At 31.2% G+C, this 21,072-nt stretch overlaps 2 protein-coding genes and 2 pseudogenes across 2 annotated transcripts; 2 read left to right on the forward strand and 2 right to left on the reverse strand.

Moving 5' to 3' along the window:
• Positions 1-1,410: 1,410 nt before the first annotated feature.
• LOC114409127 (probable mannitol dehydrogenase) lies at positions 1,411-4,179 on the forward strand. Its single transcript, XM_028372449.1, has 5 exons — positions 1,411-1,645; positions 2,030-2,143; positions 2,688-3,201; positions 3,295-3,448; positions 3,783-4,179. Exons 1-5 carry the CDS (start codon positions 1,548-1,550, stop codon positions 3,980-3,982), a joined length of 1,080 nt encoding a protein of 359 aa, XP_028228250.1. The 5' UTR covers positions 1,411-1,547; the 3' UTR covers positions 3,983-4,179.
• Positions 4,180-5,278: 1,099 nt separating this feature from the next.
• Positions 5,279-6,524, reverse strand: LOC114409135 (annotated as a pseudogene).
• Positions 6,525-6,754: 230 nt separating this feature from the next.
• Positions 6,755-7,982, reverse strand: LOC114406299 (annotated as a pseudogene).
• Positions 7,983-19,068: 11,086 nt separating this feature from the next.
• LOC114409137 (dof zinc finger protein DOF5.7-like) lies at positions 19,069-20,783 on the forward strand. Its single transcript, XM_028372471.1, has one exon. It carries the CDS (start codon positions 19,481-19,483, stop codon positions 20,492-20,494), a length of 1,014 nt encoding a protein of 337 aa, XP_028228272.1. The 5' UTR covers positions 19,069-19,480; the 3' UTR covers positions 20,495-20,783.
• Positions 20,784-21,072: the final 289 nt, after the last annotated feature.

The following is a 21,072-nucleotide window of genomic DNA, read 5'->3' on the forward strand; positions in this document are numbered from 1 at the left end:
AAATTTAAGTTTAAACAAACAAGTCCAATAATTAATGCCCCTCCCCAATGATTTGATTTTTACAGCGTGATAAATTATTGTAAAATAAAAGTAAAAAAATTATATTTTAAAAAATTGTGCAATTAAATTATATTTTTTTAAATAAAAATTAATTATAGATTAATCTAAAATTCTGTAATTTAATATAAGAAAATCAACCTGACTCATGACTAGACAAAGTAATTATAATTAAGACAAAATAGGCTTATTCTTTTCTTCTTTTTTTTCATTGCAGGTGCTAAAAATTTGGCATCAATCAGTGGTATAATCAAAATAATATGTATAAATGTGAAATGATTCTCATTTTATAAGTAAAATTTTGAAATTAAGTTAAATTTAAATCTAAATTTTAATCAAGACAATAATAAATCATAATTATAGTCATTGTTGTAAGAGTATTAACTATGATTGATTAAAGATTGAAAAAAGTTGTGTGCAGCACGTACGGGTGTTGTTGAATAGCTTGATGACAAGAAAAGCAGTGCATGCCCACAAAAAAATAAGAAAAAGAAAAACAGTGCACGATTTTGGTTGTTGAATACTTTGAATAGCTTGATTGATGACAAGAAACTATCAAATCTCGTACGTATTGCGAATCTGGTACTTTCATACCAAAATAATCCTGTCTACACGTGATCCACAAGTTTTTTTTAAAGAGAATTTCTATTGTTCTCCCACTAATTAACTTTGGGAGTTTTGATACTATTGATTAAAAAAATCAATAGTTATCAAATTAGTATATTATTATCTCATTATTTTGATATTTAATAATAATTTTAAACTATAGTATTTATATTTATCTATCACACTCACTTAAAGAGCTCTTTTTATTAGATCAACGATTTATCAATATATTTCCCTGTTTAGGTTGCATTATACTTTTATTTCTATAAATGTAGTCTTCAAACTTTAAATAAATATGTGCATTCAGGTAAAAAGAAAACAAATAAATACGTGCATTAATTAAGAATTCATCATATTTTTTTTGTTGTAAAGTTAAGAGAAACTAAATTTATATATTTTGTAAACTTTGAAAACAGATCGATTCATTAATATAAAAATACAAAGATCTTAATTAATCAATTAGTTTGACAAAAGAATACAGAGAATAAAACACATCTTTGTTAGCCCTTAAATAAAAAAAAAAACACACACATCTCTGTTAGCAAGAAATTTCAGTACGTCACTTTTTGGAAGTAGCTTGATTGGCAACAGACACGAAGCCACATTCACTTGTATTCAAGACCTCAAGGAAAATGCATGCAGCTTGGCCACTCAAAGACGTCGTCACCAAAAATGTGAACAATGTCACCAAACCAAACACGTCAATACTTGATACTGCCCTTATAAATACATCTTTTGTTGGCAGCTCCTACATGCACGTATTAATTTCTGTCTCATATATATTAACCCTTCTGTGCTATCCTGAGAGACACACTTAACTACTATAATCTCTTCCTCTTGTCTTTGAAATCCTTTTCTAATTCAAATATTATATAACGATTGAAATGGCAGCACAAGCTGAAATTGAGCATCCTAGGAAGGCATTCGGATGGGCAGCTAGGGATTCTTCCGGTCTTCTCTCCCCTTTCAATTTCTGCAGAAGGTTTTCCTCATCTCTTCGTTCATTACATACTTATGGTGTTTTATTAGTTTTTTGGTGGTAGGGAGGACAAATTTCACGAAAAGTAATTAGTCAAATTTTTTTAGTAAAAATTAGTCATAGAAAAAGTTGTATTTTTCTTATTTTTTTCCTAAAAACAGTTCTATTAGTTTTTCATGAAAGTGCCAACAACCTCATGAAACGACTTTGTTGATTTTTCAATTTTTAATCGTACAAAGATTTGGATGGGTTATTAGGTAATAATAATAATATGGAGTAATAGCTGGTGGCTAGTTAATAATAAATAATGATCATAAAAAATAAGAAATGTCAAAAATGAAGTTTTGCTCACTATTTAATTCACATTTGTTTCGTCAATTTTTTCAGGGAACCCGGTGAGAAAGATGTGGCATTCAGAGTGTTGTACTGTGGGATATGCCACTCGGACCTCCACAGCATAAAGAACGAATGGGGCACTTCCATCTATCCAATGGTTCCTGGGTAAGCTTCTTACTATTTTATACTATATAGAAAATTCTCATTGTGTAGCTGGAACAAACCAGTCACACAAATAAAAAAATTGTTCTGTATCTCGAACAGTACTTCTGTGCATTAAAGTTCAGCCGCTCTTGTTTATCAAATATATTAAACTACAATATCAAGCAATATAAATTCAAGATTTAATTATCCTTTTATTCTTGTAATTGTAGCACAACTTTATATTTTAATCTCTATATTTTAAAGCATCCAATTTCTATTTCTGCAATAGTAATTTTTTTTATCATTTTAGTTCATGCTCTTAAATATTGATTAATGTCATTTGAAATGAATATTACGTGACTTATTTATTCATGTTCAACTCAAATGATGTTAGACGACTTTAGATGATGAAATTTAACGATAAAAAAAATTGCAACTATGCCGACTAAAACAAGATGTTTTAAATTGTAGCAACTGAAAGAAAAAGTTGGTGCAATTATAAAATCCAGATGGATAATTAAACTTAAATTCTATTTGATTCTAATTAGTGTAAGAAATGGTGCAGGCATGAGGTAGCTGGTGTAGTAACAGAGGTGGGAAGCAAAGTAGAGAAGTTCAAAGTTGGGGACAAGGTTGGTGTGGGATGCCTGGTTGATTCCTGCCGCACCTGCCAAAACTGCTGTGACAATCTTGAGAATTATTGTCCTCAATCTACGTTCACATATGGTGCCAAATATAGAGATGGCACCATCACATATGGAGGCTACTCTGACTCAATGGTTGCTGAAGAGCATTTTGTGGTTCGCATTCCAGATAGATTACCACTTGATGCTGCTGCACCTCTTCTTTGTGCTGGCATCACTGTGTATAGCCCTCTCAGATATTATGGACTTGACAAGCCTGGTCTGCATGTGGGTGTGGTTGGTCTTGGTGGACTAGGCCATATGGCTGTCAAGTTTGCCAAAGCTTTTGGTGCTAAGGTCACAGTAATAAGTACTTCACCAAACAAAAAGGAAGAAGCAATACAAAATCTTGGAGCTGATTCCTTTCTAATAAGCCGGGACCAAGATCAGGTGCAGGTACTTAATTATATTATGCCATCCATTAATTTGGACCGTGGAAATATTAATACACACATTTCTCTCAGTTATCTAATGTTGATAACTTTGTAGGCTGCAATGGGTACTTTTGATGGTATTATTGACACAGTTTCTGCCGTTCATCCTCTCTTACCTCTCATTGGTTTGCTCAAGTCTCATGGAAAGCTTGTAATGGTTGGTGCACCGGAGAAGCCTCTGGAACTGCCTGTTTTTCCTTTACTTGCGGGTAAGCATGTGAAACATATTTCCCTATGTAGAATGCAGAGCACATGAAGCATATATATATATATATATATATATATATATATATATATATATATATATATATATATATATTTATCGACAAATGTTAGTTTTTTTTAGTGGATAGAACATGCGGCCTTTCTCCTCTCCTCTTCTCCCTTAACAACCCAATCCACCTTATATGCCCACATGAAAGCATATGTGATGGTTCATAAGGATAGTTTAGTGCAAAACTTAAGTAGATGTAGGCACATGTAAAGATTAAAATGAAGACTTTGATGCTAATTAACTTAATTACTATTTCACATAATTGGCAGGGAGAAAGATAGTTGCTGGCACTCTGATTGGAGGGCTAATGGAGACGCAAGAAATGATTGATTTTGCAGCGAAACACAATGTGAAACCTGACATTGAAGTCATTCCTATGGACTATGTCAACACAGCAATGGAGCGCCTCCTTAAAGCAGATGTTAAATATCGATTTGTTATTGATATTGGAAACACACTGAAATTCTGAGACCAAGCTCTTAAATATTGCACGATTTACATTTCAGAGAACGAACCGTGGGCGACTAGTAGATAGTAAATAACAAAAGGGGAGAGAGATGTGATAACTTTCAACCCTGCCACTTGTCATGGAACTATTGATTTCGATTTATATTATGTATTTTTGTTAGGTCATGTCTTGAATAATATTTTTTCTTTTGCATATAACCTAGTTTACATTGATACCATCCCTCGTATTCTCAACAATATTTTAATATTTTTTTAATCGACAAAGTTATTTGTTAATTTTTATTAATAAAAAAATTAAACCTTCAATTTTTTCATTTTTTTTTCAATTACTAAATCAATCTTATAAAAATATTCTAATAACATTGTATGGAAATTATGAGAATGAAATTCAAGCGTAATTCAACAGCTTGATGAGTTTTTTTTTTCCTTAGTAGGAAAAGAAATAAATTTCTTCTTGCAGCCCCTTGAACATAATTAAAACTTCGTTAAAAAATATTGTTTATAAGCAACTAAAAATTATTTCTCTCAATTATTTCAAATATCCTTGTGTATATTTAATCTTCTAAATGCCTTATTTGTTTCAATTTAAAAATAACCTTATATTTTAACTTAACTATAAAAAAATGATGGAAATATGAAGAGGAATGGAAGGAAGATGAATGTGTGGACACTGAATGACTCCCAATGGTTGTCTTCTTCATCTTCCTCAAGTTCTAGGATTCTGTATTATGTCTCTCTTCTCCTCCCCCTCTTTTTCTCCTCTTTTTCACTTAAAGATCATTCTAATATCAAATTTTCACAATTTTTGTGTTAAGCGCGAGTAAGTGACTGGACGTTAAATGTCTTTTCGCATGACTTCAAACTCTTCAAACATCTTTTTCACGTTAAGCAGAATCTTTCCGCTAAGCGACTACAGTTCGCTAAGCAAGTTTGGTGTCTTTCAATCCCTTATTTGTATTTCTACAAAAAAAAATCACAAAAACAGTATAAATCTAATAGTTTGGGCATTTACTGCACAAAAACTTAGAAGATACTAAAATTCTAATGATTCACACAAAAAAAAAATCATAAAAGAGGAAAATATTAATAATTCCTATATGTTTTAATTACAAAATCTATTTATGCATATCAGTTATTAAAATAAAAAAAATTTAAATTATCCTAAATGAATAAAGAGATTTTTTTAAAGAGAAACAAATTTAGTTGAAAAACATAAAGTATATCAATTGTTTATTCTAAATTTGATTTTAATATAATTTTTTATAAGTATTATAGAAATTAAATTTATAAAATAATATAAAAAAATAACAAATATATATTTTAATTTTTAAACAATATTATAAACTTAAAAGGATATAAAATGACAACTCAAACCCTAAACAACTACTAGTATAAATTAGGTGAGACGGGCCAGAACGGGTTGATGGTTGAATTCTCCTTCCACTCGATCAAATTGATAGCGAGTTTGGATCCGTCCATTTTATCATCCCTACTTTTTTCCTCTCCCACCACCATCACTTTCAACATGAACATTTTGCCACTCTCGTACATGGCTTCTACATGTTCCCATTCTCAGTTTCTCACCCTCTTAAGCTAACTAGCTAAGCTTTCCTTTTCTTCCTTCATCTAAATCTGTAGTTACTCAATTGAGCTACGTGCCACTGCTATTCTCCAATCAACTATCTCACTCCCAGTCCCAAGTTTCACCCTCAACAACAACAACAACAATTTATTTGAATTTCGTAAAAATTATCATTATTCACTGAGTGGTTATAGAAATTGTGATTCCAACCATAACTATTTGATAAGTTGAAAAATTAGGTTAGCACGTTTTGAATGTTGTCTTCCTTTTGCCTCATGATAGTCGAAATTATCTTTGAAGGAATTTGTGGTTAGCGTACTATAATATATTCTTACATCGACAGCGCTGAAAGCCATAAGCTGACTTGTTCCATCGACAGCGCTGGCAATGTAAAATCCTTGCGCCTTCCCGACCAAACCCGAACCCAACTCGTGCCCTTCAGTGAGCTCATCGTCGAAGACAGTCATTGTCCCAAACATGACCTTCTGCAGTGTCAGTGACCGGGAAACCGGTCCCGCCGTTGAGCAAGTTGTTGTTGTTATTGTTGTTGTTGAAGACGTTGGCCGTGGTACCGCCCAGTCCGGTGAGGAAAGGAAGGTTGTTGTTGTTCTGTGGAACGCCGTTGTTCAGAGGAAGGTTGGCTCCGTTGGGTTTCGCGAACGCCCAGAATGTCGTGCATGAAAAGTGAGAGCGTGTGATGTTGTTGGTCAACGCCGTTGACTTCCGCTAGTGGGGATGCTGCAACAAGTGGAAGTGGAGAGACAACAGGGGATTCGGCAGCAGTGTTGGGTTCTTCTGGTGTTTCGATTTCATCAAGGATTCGAGTTGAAGTGGTAGCCGTGATTGCAAATGCAAGGAATATAAGTGCTATTAATATATTTGCATTCAGGGGCATGGTCGTGGAAAGAGATTCACACCGCGCCATAGAGTGTTTTGCTATATAGTTGGATGGAAGATGTATGTGTTGAGATGATAATGAAAGAGTTATGAGGCCGGAGTGGTATAAATACCCAATTAATAGAAGCAAGTTCAAACACCATAATTATGTTATGATGGAGTTGATGTGTGTGAGCGGAGTAGTTGATCAGAGTAGCTAGCTGATCTCATTCAAAACTCCCCAATTTCTCGATGTAGTAGTTTACACTAAATCATATGCTTACCCATAATTAAAGGAATGACTGGAAGCTCCAGAGTCTTCTCTGGCACCAACCATTACAAGCTTTCCATGAGAGGTAAGAGTGGATGAACAGCAGAAACTGTGTCAATAATACCATCCAAAGTCCCCATTGCACCCCACAAAATTATCAACATTAGTTAATTGAGATAAATGTGTGTATTTTGATTACTACGGATCTTTTACCAACACTTTTTTTTTAATATTTAATAAAAATGTGATTAAATTTTTTTTGACAATATTTAAAAAATATCGTTAAATATAAATAAATATTACTAATATGTTTTGTAATATTTTTTAAACATTATTAAAAAATTTAACAACGTTTTTTATTAGGTGTTAGGTCAAAATATATATATCGCTGAAGATCACGAGTGATAGTAGATATTTTCACAATATTCCAAATGTATGGCATTGGCATATATATATATATATATATATATATATATATATCTTGGTCATGGCTTATTAGAAAATAGTGAGCTCCAAGATGTTGTGTTGCTTCATCCCTTTTGCTGGGTGAAGTACTTATTACTGTGACCTTAGCACCAAAAGCTTTGGTAAACTCGACAACCGTGTGGCCTAGTCCAGCAAGACCAACCACACCCGCATGTAAACCAGGCTTGTCTAGTGCAATATCTGAGAGGGCTATACACAGTGATGCCAGCACAAAGAAGAGTTGCAGCAGCATCAAGTGGTAAGCTATCAGGAATGCGAATCACAAAATGCTCATCAGCAACCATTGAGTCAGAGTAGCCTCCATATGTGATGGTGTCATCTTTATGCTTTGCACCATATGTGAGCGTAAATTGTGGACAATAATCCTCAAGAATGTCACAACAGTTCTGGCAGGTGCGGCAGGAATCAACCAAGCATCCTACACCAACCTTGTCCCCAACTTTGAAGTTTTCTACCTTGCTTCCAACCTCTTTCACTACACCAACTATCTCATGCCTGCACCATTATTTCTTACGTTATTAAAATCAAACTGAATTTGTTTCTTGATATTACAGTTCAATATATGTTTGATAGACAATAGTATAGCCTTGTGAACTATCTCTATGACTGAAATCGAGAGTGTCATTGTAGGCATATTGGTATAAAAGTATAATTAATGTATATATACCCGGGGACTAGTGGATAGTTGGAAAAGCCCCATTCGTTCTTCACCATGTGGAGGTCAAAGTGACACACCCCACAATACAACACTTTGAATGCCACATCTTTTCCACCAGTTTCCCTGAAAAAAATTATGAACCAGTTTCAGTGTTGTATAAGTAGCAAGGAACGTTGTTATTAACATTTTTTTTGTAATCATCATTAACGTGCTATTTCAAGTATATTGTTCTAGGTTCTAAAGCATTGAAGGTATGGATCTTTTGTTAAAATAAAACGCAACATTTGAAAGATTAGACAAGTCGTTTTATCACGTATAATGTTGTTCGTATTTTCACAGTGGAACTTAGAACATATTTTGTGTGCAAAATGAAAATACGATTCCATTTTAAATTTTGTACCTGAAAACAAGTTTTCATTAAATAATTATTTTCGCTTAAAAAATATAATAAAATCACAATTTTGTTATGAATTTACTTTTAGTTTTAAAAAATTAGAATTGTGATTCGGTTGTGATAATATCCATAATGAAAATACCATTCCATTGAACTTGAAATACATGAGAGTGGTGCCAATTATGAGAGAAAAGAAAAAAGGAAGGATATTTTAGTATTTTCGGGCATATAGTAGGGGGGCCAATAACAATAAGACTGATACAAATATCAATTCCCTTTAAAGTCTAATTTCAAAGGTGCCATTAGCCCACATCACATTAAATCAATTTTCGGAAAAGGTGAGAGTCCATTCATTGCTCAACAGCATGGGTCAGTGCACCCCACACCGAATCTGTAGCTAACTTTCAATCCTGATTCTTGCGAATGATTGGTGCCAAAATGGATGATGCGGGTGGATCATCAAACGATGAGTATAGGATAAACAGATTTAATTTATTTTTAACTTCAATTTTTATTATTATAATACAATACATTTAAACTTTTTTTTAAAATAGCTAAAGTATATGTTTAAAAAAAGTTAATTTATTTATTGTGTATATATGTAATTTAAACCTTACATAACTTATTAATGATATATAATAATGTAGTATTTTATTTTTTTTACAAAAACACAGTATGTTTATTTCATTTAAAATATAATAATTTCATTGCAAGTCATAACTATTTTAACATGAAAAAAATATATTTTTTCTTGATTTATTTTATGACCTTTGTGTAATATAGGTTTTAAAGTTACATTAAAATTTTATGTTTTCATAAAAAGACTAAGGTAAACATAGAAAGACGGCTTATATATGATAGTAATAGGCTCAATGCTCGTATGCAGACACGGATCTAAAAGTATATTAAAAAGAGAGTTCAAAAAATAATTACACAATTATTAAATATCTATCTTTTAATAAATAATAAGTTTAACAAAAATATTTATTATTAATTTTTTTATATAAAATTAGAGAAATGGTCCACTATTAAAAAAATTAAATAAATATCAGCTCAAAAATACATTTTTTTATTAATATTTTTTAATTTTATTTTTTCTTATAAATATATATATACACGTAAAGGGTCACTAAGGTCCCTGCCTCTTATTGGATTGTTTAAAGTTTTGTTGAATTGATTTTTATAAAATTAATATTAAATTGTTTAAATGGAGATGTCTACTTTAATCTAAATAATATATTTACATGGAATGTGTCTTTTTATTTAAAAATATAAAAATGAACTATTATTATTATTATTATTATTATTATTATTATTATGAAACAAATAGCGACGTATTACGTATTCTATAGACTATGCTGACATCTTGCAAAATGCAAAACATATTTAGACTTACACGGTCGAAATCCAACTTAAACTTTGCACAACACAATCCTATGACAGTTTAAGACAAAAAAAATTAATTGCAGTATAAGGCTGTGCCTAAAATATGGAATTCGGGCTCAGAAAGCTATCATAGGCAATGGTTGCCCTGTTGGGAGGTTATAAGAAGGGCATTCATTGCATGGCTTTCATTTAGTTTGATTATTTATTTTTGGAATGCAAATCATAATATATAATAGCTGGTATTGTTTAGTTTGCTTTTTACTCGAGCAGAAACCTTTTATATAGTAATTGTTTTGAACTTGAATATATTAATGGTCTAAAACTTCTTTGTTGTTACTGATTATTAAGCCATCGATCAGTAAGTAAAAGCTTTTACGAATTTCTATGTTTTTACTTATTATCTAACTATTGATATATAATTACTGACAGTTTTACTTTGTTAGTAAATACCGACAGTTCATCTGGCTATAAATGTCATATTTTGGTCGTTTGGTGAGAACCAATTTATTGACTGCCTTTTCTTCTTTGTTACCGAATTCTTTTATGGATACATTATTTGACTAGATTTTGCATTAGAGTGTTATGGCCATTATCAACGACTTTTGATCATTAATAATGACGGAAGTTTTTTTTGAAGTGATACCTCTATTGGGAGAAATCTCTTTTACTACTAAAATTAAACAAAAGAAACATGGAAACCAAACTTACACAAATCTGAAAGTAAAGGAACTAAAATTGCATTTAAATTTTTTTACCACTAATATTACTATTAATTTATGTTTTAAATATAACTATATTACTATAAAAACATAAGAAACAAAAAATAAACGTGTGTCCAAATAAACCTACTATGGGTAAGTGTACTTTAATCGTCAAAACCCCCAAATAAACCTTAAACATTCAACAATAAATTATTAGAGAAAAATCAAGGCTAGGTAATATATAAGCTAGAGTATACTTTTTTTTACAATATTTAATTATGTATAGAGAAGAATGAGGCATGAGATGAAGTACACGACTCCAAATGTATCTAATAGCAAGTACTCGTGTGTGTCCAAAACAGTATCAATGTATCATAAATAATGAAGATAGTGATCGACAATGTGAGCAGGGTAGGGTAGAATGGTGGCATGCATGAACATATGAAAGGGGGTTATTAAGCAGCAGCAGCAAGCATGAAGAGAGTTTGGATATGGGAGAAACTATTCAGTAATAGGGGACACAGTAGCACTGAAGCTAGCACGCTCATTCATCGGTTTTCACATTATTTTCATTTATTAAGATATGATATAATATAAGAATCAAAGACGGCTTCGTATTCAGGCAGCACCAGTATCTATCGTCAGTTGACAGTGAAGCTTGCTGCAGTGCATGCAGATGATAATATTGCTGCTGGTGCTGTTGTATACGTAGCTGTCTACAATAACAATAACCATACATTACATCAAAGAGAAGAAAAAGGACACAACTTAGGTATTTTACCCTTTTTCTTATATTATATACTGGTAATATTTTCTTTTATGACATTCAGATTCAGTCAACCCCTTGTTTCATATCAGAAGTGATAGCGATTGTTCATTTGACGAACCTTAATATTTGGGGTAAGGAAAAGTATGCTTCTGGATTTTGTCGTTAACATTAATTTCCATCGATATAATAAATGAAGGTACGAATCAATGGTATCGTATTGCTAGTACGAGTACCCTTTATTATATTTACTACTCCTACTTCTCTTTTTCCTTTCTGCATTTATTCATATTGTATGTTAAAAAGAAATTAACATGAAGTCCAAGAGAAAAAAGTTAATACAGATTCCACAGTCATAAATAAATAGTAGAGAATTTTCCTTGTTTATATAAAACATTATTGATTGAAATTATATTTTATGAAATGCTTTTTTTAACCTATAGTTTAATTCTCCTTAATTAAAGTTTTTAAATTTAAATTTTGTGCATACAAAAATACTTCAGTAAATATAAAAAGGTTTTGTCTCTTAAGTAAATTCACGAATCACATGCCCAGAGCCTTTTCCAATGTCGCATAGTGATGCACGGTGTAAAAAATTGTTTCCCGTGAACTTGAAAAAAAAATTGTATTAAGTTTTTTTTACTGATTAAACTATGGTAATTAATTTTTAAGAAAACATATATAAAACATAAAAGTATTAACAATTTATTTTGAATTAGTGAAAGCCTGGTGATGTCTAATTCTTGAGTTCCAAAAGAAAAATTAACCATTTATTCCAATAGTTGTGTAACATAGTATTGTGCAACTTAGTTGTATATATAGCACAAATTCTTCCTATCTTATCCAAGTCTAGCTCCAATTATCCATCTAGTGTTTTAAAACTAACATTGACTTTTATAAATGAATCATAACTCTGACTAAATTGAGAGAAAAGACTAAACCACTTAAAATTTCGTTTTGGGCCTAATAAAGTCAAAATACATGAGTCTCACGTTAAGTACTCAAGTCTCACAAGCTAGACTTGAGTCTAATTGAGATGTGAGGTAGGCGTTAAAAGTTTGCAAATACTCGTATTTGGATTGAAAATAGATGGTTTTTTGTACACTTAAATAGAAAACGTTGATCACTATAAAAATTCTTGTTATTACGGTGATTTTTGAGACAATCGGTAATATAATGGGTGTAACGCCGTTGAGATTTGAGAACCGACGTGTTAGGAAATTTTATTTGATTTTATTGTTGGTTAGAATCTTTCATTGGCTAGAACTGTCTCCAAGTAGTAATTTTTTTTTTCAAGATATCAATAATCAACTCTAATACTACTTGTAATACCTAATTGCTTTTAAGATTAATTATTGTTCATACAAATAAATATAAGATTTTTTTTAGCATATTTTAGCCTCATTTGTAATACTTTCTAATAAAACTTCAATTTTGAAGAGGTCATATTCATCTCAAAATTGTTTCATGTCAAACATATTTAATTATGAAATTTTTAAGTGATGAATTATCAAAAAATAAGTACATCTTATTAATATAATTAATACTAATTAATTCCTTTTAAGTAATGACAACTTTATTAGGGTTAGGACTTTCATAAAATTGCAATGGATTTTATCATCAATGAATATTAATTATGAAATTTTAATTATTTTTTTAAAGTTTAAAAACATTCCAAAGGAATAAGGTGTCAAAGTGAGTCCAATCAGCTCACCTCAAAAATCAGTCATTTGTCTTGGTATTTTCACATTGACAATTTTTTACAGATGAAGAAATGTTAAGAAAATTTTCTTACTTTTCAAATAAATCTTCCTACATCTATATATAAACATTGATTTACATACAAATAGGATTTAATTTTTTTCAAAATTAAAATTTTTGTTACTTTTAATGGTTGAATAAGTTGAAATTTTAGGAATTTAAAGAATTTTGAAAAAGAATTACTAATAAGAAAATTGAAAAAAAAATCTCACATTAAAGTTTTTTATTCTTTTTTGGGCCATGTTGCAATCACGGGCCTTGTACATGCAGTCTCACCCAAAAAGACGCCAGGGCATCTTGCAATCATAACAACAATTATTTAATATTGAATGATATATATTATAAATTTTTTAGGTGCATGATTACTAAACTATATTCTAAACCTCACTTACATATAATATCACATAATAATTTTAAAATATTGAGGTTTCTATAAGTATAAACTAATATACTATAATAATTAAGGTTATAGTTGAGAATACCAACTAAAAAGCTAATAAAAAGTGAAAAAAATTAGCTTATAACTAAAAACTAAAATTTGGTAGCTAAAATCTATTAAATTAGTTTAATTATTAAATGATAATTAGTATTCGATAAAATTACTTATTAGAATAACTGGAAATATAAAATGACAAAAATAGACATATTTATATGATATTTTTATATAAATTTAAACTTTATTTTATGAACAAAAATTTACTGAGGTGTTATAATTTTATCTTTTTATTTAATTTTAAACTCTTGTAGTTTCTATTTATAGATAAATTATTTTTGTTACATTTTTCACTTATTACATTTGTTTCATAATGAGTATTCTATTATTAATTTTCTACTATATCTCCATTTTTAATAAAGTTTAAAATTAATAAATAAAAAGCATATAGTTAAGTAGACATTATATTTTTGTCATGATGATCAACGTAAAAATTAAAATAAATAATCTAACATGAAAATATTTTTAAAAAATACAAAAATCAAATAAATCTAGCATTTTATCATTAGTGAAATATAATATTTTAATGATAAATTAAATATTATAGTAGTAGAATGGTTAAAATAAACCGTGTAATATATATATATATATATATATATATATATATATATATATATATATATATATATATATATATATATATGAAAGCTAACAGTACAATGCTTAAAATAATAAAGTCTTGTTTAATTTAAAGATACCAAGAAAATTAAATAAGTATTTTAAGAATAAAAATTGAATATAATATAAAAAAGTTATAAGATAAAACCTTAATTCAACTAATATTTAAAAAATGTTACTATTTATTATTTTTTACTAAATAATTAAATAAATTTTTTCATTAGTAAAAAACAAAGTGAAATGACTTGATCGAAATTAGCCTAAGTATCATGTTGCCTAAAAACCCCCTAGGTATATGGTTAATAATCCGCTATAAATTGGAACTGAATACTCTAATGTAACTCTTCTCTATCCTTTCGTGGACTTATTTCTTCTCTCCTTAGCTTTCCAGCTTTAACCGCACATTTCTCTCTTTAATTATTTTTGTAATAAATTGTTTCTCCTCTCTTTTAATTTTCGTCTACAACATAAGAAGGAACTGAAGAAGATAATCTTATTATTGTGAATTAGCGGGCTCTCTATATAAATCCCATAAAAAAAAATAATCAAATTTCATTCCTTCTTACGCCACATATATATTACCTATATAGGGTTCAATCATCAAATTACCTACGACCATTCAAATTGCATTATAAATCACACTAAAAAACATCTAATATTCCACTTCATTCCCCCCAAGAAATTACAGTGAACTTAGCCTTCAGTATTACCCAATTTTTTAAAAATCATTGATAATATTCACCGACGATGGAATTATTCACGGATTTAAGACCGGCAGTGACAGCTAATACGGAGTTTTTCTTTCCCATTCGGAATGGCTTTTGGCCCACTTACGTCACTAAACATGCATGCCATTCCAAAAAACAAAATTTCTCTCATATTCTGCTCAAAGTCTTTTACTCTTTACAGTACCAATGTGTCCCCCATTAGGTGTCTTGTGAAATTCCTCCAACAAGAGAGGAATCATGGAGTTGTCCTTTGTTCAGTGTTCACCCAATCTAAACTTGTTCACATATTGCATATAGATAGCTGATTAGTACTCCTCTTCTCCAATCAAATCACGTGAAGATTCATCATGCCATTATCTAATCTAAAAATACTGATATATAATATATAAAATTAATTTGGTCAAATCTAAGAATAGATCGATCATGTTTTCAATGCATAAATGCCTACCATTCAAGTCTTGCTATAAATTTTTATCCACTTATAATTGTTTCTACATTAATTGTGTCTGGTTTGTTCAGTATCCCGTGTTTAAAATACTGGTCGAAATTCAACACAGCATCGGGTTAAATATTTATGGAGAAAGTTTTTCTTTTCTTTTCTTTTTTTTACAGAGAGAAATCTTTTCTTTTATGCACTATTGATGTTGTTTTCTGATTAAAATGGAAGTCTTATCTTGCTAATTATCATAACAAATATTTGCATTAAAAGTATTCTAAGATAAAATTCTAATTAATTCTGATTAAAAATAATATTAAAAACACAAATGTATCTAAATTTTATCCAATATTTGTTGTTCTCGTAAAGATACCGTTTTTCACTTTTAATTATTGTAATTTTTTTATGATTCTTGTTATAATTAAAACTTTGATTTTTTTATCATTATATTAAAAAATACTTCATAACTTTCTTAAGTGTTACCATGTGGAACCACTGTGTTACAAAAATGCTTATATGACAGCGTCAAATTAGTCCTCTTTCTAAAACAAAAATATTTTTATCAGTTACTCTTATCCTCGTTAGGTCACAATATACTTTTACTACAATTAAATTTTGTATACTATTTTTTATTTCTTTTAATAGAATACTATTTCTTAATTTGAATTAAATTTAATTTAAAATTTAAATTTTAAATCTTCATATACGGCAGTAAATTAAAAACATCTTTCTTTCCTAGATAATCGGAGTTTTTAATATATTTGTAATCATAATTAATTATAGTTAGAAAATCAATAACTAAAAATATATGATAAAATTAAATATATTTAATAAAATTTAAAATTAACTATAATTTCAAGTGTTAGTTCTTAATTATTAATCATTATATTGTACCTTGCTTTTTAAAGTGCCCTCTCAATAGTTTAGTGGAGCCCAAATCCCACTTGAATAGAAAAGAAAAACCTTTGAAACAAGAGAATGCAATATATAGTTGTACTTTAGTCTTCCCTGCTTTATGCTCTACCTATGAAGTTACCTGATCCAATTAAACTTATTATTTAATTTGTATTTTGTTTATTCGCAGCATATTCAAATAATTGAAAATTAATCAACAATAATTAAGTGATAATGATTTATTCTTTAATTAAGATGTCTAAGGTTGTAATCTTAATTTTAAATATAAAATAAATTATGTTAAGAGAAGAATATTTATTTTGTATATAGTCACTTTTTTTTTTAATAAAGTTTAGTTATCGCTTTTGAAAGAAATTATTTTATATCAATATTAGATTAAAACAAATAACTAAAATTATCTGTTAAAAAAACTGAAAATGATGAATTAATGTTGAAGGAGTAGGAAGTAGTTATTAGGTAGAATATCCGAGAAGATATAGCTCGTGAGACGTAACGTTTTGGAGGAAACCTTGTTCCTAGTCCTATGTACGTAATAATGTATGTATGGGTTATGGTTTTTGGTTTGGTGGTCTCACGGGAATCCAGCCACCTCTCTCACGTGTTCCTCTCTCTCTCTCTTTCTCTGTTTTTCAGCGTGCGTAGAGCTAGTAATCCTACGGCGTGCACGTTTCTTCACAACCATACAATACAAGAATTGGTCGGTGGTTTGGTTCCATCTCTAACTTGCTGCTACCTACGTAGCTGTGTGATCAATCACACTTGTTGTTTCAAGTGATTATCGTTTCTATATTTACCATCTTTAATGCCAAAACTCAAAACTATGCATTCTATTATTAGAAATGAGCCTCAGAAAGTGTTAATAAATATATGTACACATGCATTTCAAAGTTATTATAGTATTAATTTTTACTTTATAAATGATCCATTATTAATAATAATTTGCAAAAGGGTATTTGATTGGCTTCTGGGAATAGCCGGCAATCAGAGACCTGTGTCCTCCTGGCTTGTGCTGCATGCTGCATAGTAATCTCAAAGTAAATCTTCTTTTCTTTTCTTTTTTTTTTTTCTATTGCACGTTATGCTTTAGATATCTCCTGGTTCCCAGAAAGGTATTCCATTCTATCAACTAATCTACAACAAGACAAGCAGGGTAAATGGTTGATCACGACCGTTAAAGTCCTGTTATTGATTGGTATCTTTGCAGTTATGAGGGTTTTCACAATCGTACTTCCTTCCATATGTCAGACTCAAATATAGAAACAGACGTCAAGCAGACTGGATTGAATTGAATTGAAATCAGTTCCTCCTCCATTTCTCTCTCTCTCTCTCTCTCTCTCTCTTCTTCTTTTTCCTCCTTTCTTTTCTTTTTTAATGGTTGTGGAGCAAAACAAACTAATTAGTGTTTGTGTCTAGTCTATTCTATTGGTGCTTATCATTCTATGATTTTTTTTTTGTTTTTGACCATAAGAATACTCTTTTTCCTCAAAATATTTAAATTCAAAATCTTATACCAATTGATTCCCTGTGCTTGATAATATCATTCTATGATTTTCATTTTCTACTTTAAAAGTTTTAAAAATAAAATAACATGATCTATGAGTTCAATGAATTAATCACCTTTCCACTTGTAACTGAACAAGACTTTTCAAGGGGATGTACTACTTTTACTCAATCTGCTGTTCAATTAAGTGGCATAAAAGGTTTGTGGTAAGGCGGGCCAGATGCACACATATCATTGATAATGGAGCAGTGCTATATGCTGCTGGCCAAAATAGACCACAAGTTCACTGCAATTAACTAAAAGCTAATGATGTTAATCTAATTAGATAAGCTAGATTAGAGGGATAGCTAGGGGAAAATATGTGTGTATCTATATATACACATATATATATATATATATATATATTACACGTGTGAACTTTTATTGGGGATTCTTCATGGAAAAGTAAGAGAGGTGCAGTTAATCTTTGGTTCAAAAGGGACGTTTCAAAGAAAGAAATAGACAAGCTGTTGGCAGTGTTCAGAGAGCATCCAGTGCTGTTGTTATGTTTCCCTTTACTGACTCAGCTCTCTCTTCCCCATCCTACGTTCCATCCTCTCTACTCCTACTGCCCCTATCATTTGTTTATTCTAGCTGGTTCCAATTGTAGCTTATACATATTCTATTCTTATATATTACTACTCTGTAGGTCACGTACCATCTTAATTATTAAATCCCTTACTTTTCATATTCTTCATTTATGCTATAGCCTCATTTTTATGTGTTGCTTGCCTAGCCTCCATTATTTTTATCACTTAACTGCTCTGATGAAAGAAACAAGTAACACTGGATTGCCGGCTCTACGGGTGGTTAATGCTATGTTCAAAGACAATAACCGGAGGGTTTAATTAATTACTTGAGAAATATTGGTTACTTACACTTAATTGTTAAGAGATTGAAATATATGCCTTTAACTTATTAATTCCTATAGAAATGTTTATTGATGCACCTGTTTTTTTGGTACATTTATACGTGTTGGTTACGAAATCAGTTGCAAGAGCATTTAATTTTGGAAGAGTAAAGTCAAAATAATTTTGGTCCTCTTAAAATGTTTTGTGGCTAGAAATTTTACAATAGTAGACAAAAACACAAGTGTCAAAATCCACGTATATATAACTTAAAAAGAGAAAAAGAAAGACCTGCATGTATGACGAAAAAGTTTGTTAAACATGTCCCAGCTGAGAAGGGAAAGTTACGTTTTCTTACTACGCAAACGCAATACAAAAGTAATTATACTGGCGCTAGTATTTGGATAATGGATTGGACATTAATTTGCTGTAAATGTACATGATTAAAAACTTGATTACCCATATTGTCATTCCTCAAACCCCAATACACGTCTTCTATCATTATTTAATAACCATATTAAAAGGACTTGTTCCCCCTCAGCTCTAATAGTTTTGTTCTAGTATACTATAGTAGTGGATCACTCATACTGACACAACTGTTTAGGATCATCTCCCCCCTTCTCCCCACCCCTTTCTCTCTCTCTCTCTAGTATATATATCTTACACTACCAACTTTCTAGTGACATCTGTGCCCTTTTCTCTCTCTCTACACCATACAATTATGTGTATAGAGACACATCTTTCTTTATTCCATTGGATCTGAAAAAGACCAGTTACCCAACCTCATACATCATTTTATTAGTTCCCAATCACCCTCTTTGATGAGGATCACAGGTGCCCATCAAAGACACACAAGACCCTCCCTTCCTTTCCTTCCTTCTATTTCTTTTCCTCATGCATGAAATCATTCAATTAGTGAGTATCTTTGCCTCTGCAAAAGGAAACTGAAAACTGAAGAAACTAGCTAACTTTCCCACCCCACAAGGCCAAAAAACTTAACTTTCTTTCACCTCTCTCACCACTTTTTCCTCTCTCAAAAGATGTCACCCGATGACACACCACCTCCAAAGCCTGCCACAGCAAAAGACCAAGAGACTCAAAGTTCCGGTGGTGGCAGAAAAAGCTCCTCCACAAGGCCCCAAGAGCAAGGTCTCAAGTGTCCACGATGTGACTCACCTAACACCAAATTCTGCTACTACAACAACTACAGCCTCACACAGCCAAGGCATTTCTGCAAGACATGTAGAAGATACTGGACAAAAGGTGGGGCTTTGCGCAACGTCCCTATTGGCGGTGGTTGTAGAAAGAACAAGAAGGTGAAGTCATCAAGGCTCTCATGTGACTCAAAAGACTCTGGTTCCTCCTCTTCAGAACTTGGTGGCCTCAAATTCCTTCATTCTCTTTCTCCTTCCATGGACTTTCACCTTGGAGGGTTACCCTTCCCTAGGCTTCACCATCATCACCCTCCAACCCCTTACAACCACTTTTCCTCTTTTGGAGACACTTCTAGTGCTTCTTCATGTTTCAACCTTGATCCTTCTCCTGGCACCACCCCATCAAGTTCTTTTGCTGCTCTCAATAATTACCCTTTTTCTTACAATGGTGCAATCCAAGGTATGAGCTCTTTGAATGTTCATAGCGGCCTTGCCTCTTCCATTGAGTCTTTGAGTTCTATAAACCAGGACTTGCACTGGAAGCTGCAGCAGCAGCGATTGGCAATGCTCTTTGGTGGAGACAACAACAACCAGAAAGATCATAGTGGTGTTAACCAGATTGAGAACCTGGCACAGAAACCACAACCCATTATGTTTCAGAACCTTGAGATTTCAAAGCCAGGGACTTTCCCAGTTGGGAACTCCAGAAAAGAACAAGGTTCAAGTGGGGACACACACACGCCTTCAACCGAGTGGTTCTTTGGGAATTCTTATGCCTCAGTGACTCCTACACCTACAACTAGTAGTGGTGGCCCAGGGAATGATAATGCGAGCAATTGGAGTAGCGGTGGTGTCCATGCTTGGGGTGATGTGCCGCAGCAATATAGTGCTTTGCCCTAGCTTACTAGAAGATGTGAAAGCACGAGGGAGGAGGATAAAGAGGACTGAGAAAGAGGTAGAGTGGTATAAGCTAGATCTTTTGTTTATTAACTTTTGGAAGAAATTAATATTAGGCCAACTCTCTGATAATTAATTGTCTTAAACTCCTTTAGGTATATGGTAGTTATGTCAGTCCTCACTCTTGTTCTTTACGTTGGCTTCAAAGGAACATAAATGTAACAGATGGGAAAGTTAAGACCATAATGTGTTCATATACTCTTCAATTTCAGCTAGATATGTTCATGATCAATTGTCCAAATTCTTACTTTCTTAATTAATATTGGATGCTGCCTTGTGCCCTTCAATACTTTAGTCCATTATTGTAGATTGGATCGATATAACTGTTTCCTTCTCCTGTTTCCTCTCTTTTCAGTTTAATTCAAAATTAATTAATAACGGGTCATACAATTTTTTTTTCCTATTCTTTCAAATATCTACATTCCCTTTTAGTAGTTGTTTTTTAGATGTGCTAATTTTGAATGGAAAGCACAAGAAATGAGACATTGAGACGACTAAAAGGAAATGGTGATTTAATTTCA

The sequence above is a fragment of the Glycine soja genome, chromosome 1 (genome assembly GCF_004193775.1).
Source record: "Glycine soja cultivar W05 chromosome 1, ASM419377v2, whole genome shotgun sequence".
NCBI lineage: Eukaryota > Viridiplantae > Streptophyta > Magnoliopsida > Fabales > Fabaceae > Glycine > Glycine soja.

What these genes read in the sequence shown, in the direction of transcription:
- LOC114409127 (XM_028372449.1), top strand. Translation starts at nt 1,548, where the DNA reads ATGGCAGCACAAGCTGAAATTGAGCATCCTAGGAAGGCATTCGGATGG. An exon ending in CCTTTCAATTTCTGCAGAAG is followed by an intron (nt 1,646 to 2,029) that starts GTTTTCCTCATC and finishes CAATTTTTTCAG; the next exon opens with GGAACCCGGTGAGAAAGATG. An exon ending in TGTTTTTCCTTTACTTGCGG is followed by an intron (nt 3,449 to 3,782) that starts GTAAGCATGTGA and finishes CATAATTGGCAG; the next exon opens with GGAGAAAGATAGTTGCTGGC.
- LOC114409137 (XM_028372471.1), top strand. Translation starts at nt 19,481, where the DNA reads ATGTCACCCGATGACACACCACCTCCAAAGCCTGCCACAGCAAAAGAC.